General features: G+C 50.1%; 1 protein-coding gene across 1 annotated transcript in view; it reads right to left on the reverse strand.

Moving 5' to 3' along the window:
* Positions 1-5,650, reverse strand: part of LOC142839413 (calpain-13-like) — a 71,408-nt gene extending 65,758 nt beyond the window's left edge. The window contains exon 1 of the mRNA XM_075955530.1: positions 5,453-5,650. Within this exon, the coding sequence (XP_075811645.1) occupies positions 5,453-5,650 (198 nt within the window). The remainder of the gene's footprint in view (positions 1-5,452) is intronic.
* Positions 5,651-6,000: the final 350 nt, after the last annotated feature.

Consider the following 6,000-nt stretch of genomic DNA (forward strand, 5'->3'; position numbering starts at 1 on the left):
CAGAGGTTACAGGAAGCATCAAGAATGATGAATCCTCGAGAACATTCCCTACAAGGTCACAGGCTACTGCAGAGCCCCAGTAGAAGTGAGGAGCAGGCTTGGACATTGCTTAAAGAGAAGCAGAAAGAGTCAGGCTGTGAGAAACATCTCCCTTCAACAACATTCCGGCAGGAAAAACCACACTGGATCCATTGTTAGAAGGAAAAAGAAGAGAGAAGAGGACATGCAAGGCTAATCCTGACTCTCGATCTGGTGGGATTTGGGGCCACCTGAGAAACAAACCTGTGGGCATACCTGTGAGGAATTTTCTAGCTCATGTTAATTCTAGCAGGAATTAACAATGTGGTTGGAACCATTACATGGGCAAGGGTTCTGGACTCAATGTCAAGAGGAAAGGGGTCTGAGCAGGAACACTATCTCTTCTTCCTGACTGTGGACACAGCCCAATCAGCCACCTTCCGTTCCTGCTGCCACGCCTTCCTAACCATGATGGGCACTACCCTTAAACTGCCAGTCAGAAGAAGCTCTTTCTTCCCTAAGCTCCTCATGCCAGGTAGTTTGGACCATCAACCAGAAAAATAACTAAGGCAGCAGGTGAAGGGAAGGAGGGAGAGAGAAGAAGAATCATGGGACATGAAACAACTTTTCTGTGCTACGCCCAGAGAACTGAGCCTGGGTCTCAGGCCCCTGACTTGTAGGTTATTGGTGAATCTGTTGAGCTGGGATGGGTACTCCAGGAAGAATAATATCCATGGCGGGTTAGCAGTTGTCCAGAATATGGAATTTCTCCATTGTCTAGAACAGGCTAGAATATGGAGATGGGCTGTGGAGCCTTGGAGGGGCAGGTGAGCCAAAAAGACCCATGGAGAAGCATCAAGCAGGTTGTAGGTGTGGGAGGCTTGACTGTGAATGCAGAGATGGGATACAGACCATGAGAAGATGTGTACATCCATTCCCAGCAGCCCCTTAGCCCCTTGCAATCCCTTCCCAGCAGCCCCTTAGCCCCTTGCACATCCCTTCCCAGCAGCCCCTTAGCCCCTTGCACATCCATTCCTAGCAGCCCCTTAGCCCCTTGCACATCCCTTCCCAGCAGCCCCTTAGCCCCTTGCAATCCCTTGCCAGCAGCCCCTTAGCCCCTTGCACATCCCTTCCCAGCAGCCCCTTAGCCCCTTGCACATCCATTCCCAGCAGCCCCTTAGCCCCTTGCACATCCCTTGCCAGCAGCCCCTTAGCCCCTTGCACATCCATTCCCAGCAGCCCCTTAGCCCCTTGCACATCCCTTCCCAGCAGCCCCTTAGCCCCTTGCACATCCCTTCCCAGCAGCCCCTTAGCCCCTTGCACATCCATTCCCAGCAGCCCCTTAGCCCCTTGCAATCCCTTGCCAGCAGCCCCTTAGCCCCTTGCAATCCCTTCCCAGCAGCCCCTTAGCCCCTTGCACATCCATTCCCAGCAGCTCCTTAGCCCCTTGCACATCCATTCCCAGCAGCCCCTTAGCCCCTTGCACATCCCTTGCCAGCAGCCCCTTAGCCCCTTGCACATCCCTTCCCAGCAGCCCCTTAGCCCCTTGCACATCTATTCCCAGCAGCCCCTTAGCCCCTTGCAATCCCTTCCCAGCAGCCCCTTAGCCCCTTGCACATCCCTTCCCAGCAGCCCCTTAGCCCCTTGCACATCCATTCCCAGCAGCCCCTTAGCCCCTTGCACATCCATTCCCAGCAGCCTCTTAGCCCCTTGCACATCCCTTGCCAGCAGCCCCTTAGCCCCTTGCACATCCATTCCCAGCAGCCCCTTAGCCCCTTGCACATCCATTCCCAGCAGCCCCTTAGCCCCTTGCACATCCATTCCCAGCAGCCCCTTAGCCCCTTGCACATCCCTTGCCAGCAGCCCCTTAGCCCCTTGCACATCCCTTCCCAGCAGCCCCTTAGCCCCTTGCAATCCCTTCCCAGCAACCCCTTAGCCCCTTGCAATCCCTTGCCAGCAGCCCCTTAGCCCCTTGCAATCCCTTCCCAGCAACCCCTTAGCCCCTTGCACATCCATTCCCAGCAGCCCCTTAGCCCCTTGCACATCCATTCCCAGCAGCCCCTTAGCCCCTTGCACATCCATTCCCAGCAGCCCCTTAGCCCCTTGCACATCCCTTCCCAGCAGCCCCTTAGCCCCTTGCAATCCCTTCCCAGCAGCCCCTTAGCCCCTTGCACATCCATTCCCAGCAGCCCCTTAGCCCCTTGCACATCCCTTCCCAGCAGCCCCTTAGCCCCTTGCACATCCCTTCCCAGCAGCCCCTTAGCCCCTTGCACATCCCTTCCCAGCAGCCCCTTAGCCCCTTGCACATCCATTCCCAGCAGCCCCTTAGCCCCTTGCAATCCCTTCCCAGCAGCCCCTTAGCCCCTTGCAATCCCTTGCCAGCAGCCCCTTAGCCCCTTGCACATCCATTCCCAGCAGCCCCTTAGCCCCTTGCAATCCCTTCCCAGCAGCCCCTTAGCCCCTTGCAATCCATTCCCAGCAGCCCCTTAGCCCCTTGCAATCCCTTGCCAGCAGCCCCTTAGCCCCTTGCACATCCCTTGCCAGCAGCCCCTTAGCCCCTTGCACATCCCTTCCCAGCAGCCCCTTAGCCCCTTGCAATCCATTCCCAGCAGCCCCTTAGCCCCTTGCACATCCCTTCCCAGCAGCCCCTTAGCCCCTTGCACATCCCTTCCCAGCAGCCCCTTAGCCCCTTGCACATCCCTTCCCAGCAGCCCCTTAGCCCCTTGCACATCCCTTCTCAGCAGTCACTTAGCCCCTTATAGTTTTCTCTGACCTACATTCCTCCTTGGAAATATTTGCTGATTTTGTCTGAGGGTTGAAACTGAAATTCTTGGACTTTGAAAGTCTAAGAGCATTGAGGGACTCGAGAAATAATAGGCAGCGCTTAGTAAGTACTTACAATGTGCTAGATACTAAGCATCGCAACCTGTTCCTCCTTAAAAATAATCCAGATTTCATCCCTATTATTTTTCATCTATGAAATGGAAGAAAGAGATTGTCTAAGAACAGAAATTGACTTTATGGAAGGGTTGATTCCTGGTTGACCATATGAGGTTGGAGAGTCTAATGGTGCATAAAACCTCCAGGATGACCAACAGTCAAGAATATAATACGCAACGTGAGTTCATGACGACACCTTATAGGGGACAGTATATTGTGAAGTCAGGCATTTAGGTCTTGAGCTGTCTAGTTGTGTGTCCTCAGACATATTGTTCTACTCTGTTTCTGATTAATGGTCGTTCCTCACGATGGTTTAAAAATTATTCAAAGAGCTGAAAACCATAACACTATGTCCATCTTGGCTTCATTATGGGGCCCGGGCCAGACTGGTTGTCTTCTGTCAAGACTCTGCATATCAAGCTGCAGTAGGCAGAGATGTCACAGTAATAAGGGGTTTTCTTTTTGCTAGCCTATGTGAGAAACTGATGGTCAACAAAAAAGGTTCTCTTTTGTACGTATGAGCTTGAAACCTGAGGAAGTGATTTGAAGACAGTCACCCACCAGCCACTCATTCATTTATTATTCTCCCCAAATCCTAACAACCCCTCACTAGTCATGCAAGTTCATGTGGGTAAAAGCATAGCATGTGGCCTTGGGAATCTTGATGTAACTCCTGGGCCCTTCTCTCCCTGACCATGTCATCTCAGTCAAGCGTATCATCAGGCTAAACCTGTTTTCTTTCCTGTAACATTAAACAAATATATAAAGGCTACAAGGAAGATAAGCTACATGGGAAGTTTTAGAAGGTATTCTATAAATGAAAGTATTGTTAAATTTGGAATGGAATCCTTTAAGAAATGCGATACTTGAAAGTATATGAAACGATGAAGTGAACAATGACTGTTAATAGAATATGGGTGAGTCCCTAGGTGTGAAGCATGATGGGAAAAATGGATCCGGCTTTTAGCTTCCTTAACTTTGGATTTCTGGTTTAATTCTGTATGGGTCATTCTACTTGCCTCAGTTTCTCCTTGCTCCCCAAAGACATCACAAGCGCGAAGTTGATGGGATTAGGTAATTAGGTTCCCTCCACCCTTTCTAAATAGGAATATTATTAATTCTCAATACTATAAGGTCTCACACAGACTGCTCAGCACCTAGGGAGGGAAGCAAAATTACTTTTCTAAATGAATCTCATCTTTTAAAAACAACAGAGGATGAAAAATGACTCCTCAGAATTTCCTTAGAGTTGTCTACCTCCTTAGGCGGTAAAGAGGAAAGGAGAGAGCTGTGACTAAGGCCCTGCTGCCGAGGGCTGATTGGATCAACCACACAAGACTACATACATCAGAACACCCAGCTTTCCTGAACTAGCATTGAAACTCCACCTGGTTCTCATGGCCTTTTCCTTCCCCAGAGATAGAACTGTTCAGGCCCAGGCAAGAAGTTTTCTCTTCTGAGCTTGGTGTTTGGAGTTCTCTTTCCCATGTGCAGAACTAAATTACATAGTCTCGAATAAGGTAGACACTGTGGCATCTCCCAACCTCTTCCCAGCATCACCAGAAAACACGGTTCTGTACAAGCTGGTCTGGTGTTATCCAATGTGCCAGGTAAGGTGCTTGGCATAGAAGCTGTGCTTGAAAACTGTTCTCACAATCCGCTAGTACAGACTTTGTACTATTTTCTTGTTTCAGACTACACTGGCGGGTTTGGTGGCGTGAGGAGGGCGCATCAGGCATCCCAAAGCATTTCCTGTTTTAGCTCCTTTGCACTCATACGAGTCCTGGTGAGATCATGAGAGACTTCAGCCCACTGAGACGTTTCCCACAGAGCTTCATGCTCTAAGGTTGAGATAGTTCTCTAATCCAGCAGAGCTCACCCTACTGCGAGGTAGCGTTAGTGGCCATCGCTAAGGTGGGGGAGTCAGAGCGATGGGAACGCTGCCCTGCACTCTTGCTCCGATGTCACAGGGGATGTCTGGAGTCCTTTCTCAAGACTGAGAATGTGATTATGAGAGAGAGGCAAAGCAATTATTTAAATTCATTTTATAGTACAAATGACTGACATGATATATTCCTTTTGAGTAAATTCTAGTAAGGAAGAAGAAAGGAACATAAAGACACTGACACCTGAAGAGAATAAAAGGTGACAGACTGATAGATGGGCTCAATTAAAGAGGTGGAGAGACCCCGGGGACCAACTAGCACAGCCTCCCGATCCATGACATGCCATTTTTCTAGTCACAGGACCGAGATGTTTTAATCTGTTGATGAGGTCATTATTAGAACTGAGTTAGAAGCAATGGTCCAGGCTCCGGCTCTGAGCACAGAGCCTTCCCATTCCTTGGGCTGAACATAAGACTGCAGCAGAGAAACCAGATAGTCTTACTTTCTTCCTGTTTGGTTGCGGCTGGATGGCCCTCTCTTCTCTAGGAGACGCCATGGTCCACAGCTCCCAATGCGCAGAGCTTGATTCCCAGGTGGGGCTCACTCACCTGTGGCCGCTTCCACTCCAGTTTTGAAAGGTGTTTCCCCTTGAGCAGCTTCTGGCCTATGGAAGATGCCTCCGCAGGGAATGTATCATCTATAAACAGCTGACCCCTGCTCAGGCATCGATCCCGTAAGGACCTGAAGTCCTGATTCTTGAACTTGACCACCGAGGTCTCTGTTAGAGGCTCTGGGTTATGCGCCATGACTATCTCTAGAGAGATGTCTGAAGTCCGTTCTTCCTGGTGAGAGAAAGAGAAACGATTAGCGCCAGAAGATTTTGATGCCTTACTTTCATAAGACCTGAGACTCAGATCTCTGCTGTCCCTGGGCAGGTAAGCCTCAACTGAACTTCAACATTCCTACTTCCTGGTTACATTCAACCTGGTGTACTGAATTAGTATCTCCGTGTGTTCTTGTGTGCACCAGAGACTATGAGGGAATTTGTCCCTTTAATGAATGTTTATTGAGCAGTGACCTTGTGCCAGGCACTCTTCCGAACGTCGGCAATCTGAAGATAAATACATCATGATCTTTATCCCCGGGGGCTCATTAC

The sequence above is a fragment of the Microtus pennsylvanicus genome, chromosome 21 (genome assembly GCF_037038515.1).
Source record: "Microtus pennsylvanicus isolate mMicPen1 chromosome 21, mMicPen1.hap1, whole genome shotgun sequence".
In the NCBI taxonomy this organism is placed as follows: Eukaryota; Metazoa; Chordata; class Mammalia; order Rodentia; family Cricetidae; genus Microtus; species Microtus pennsylvanicus.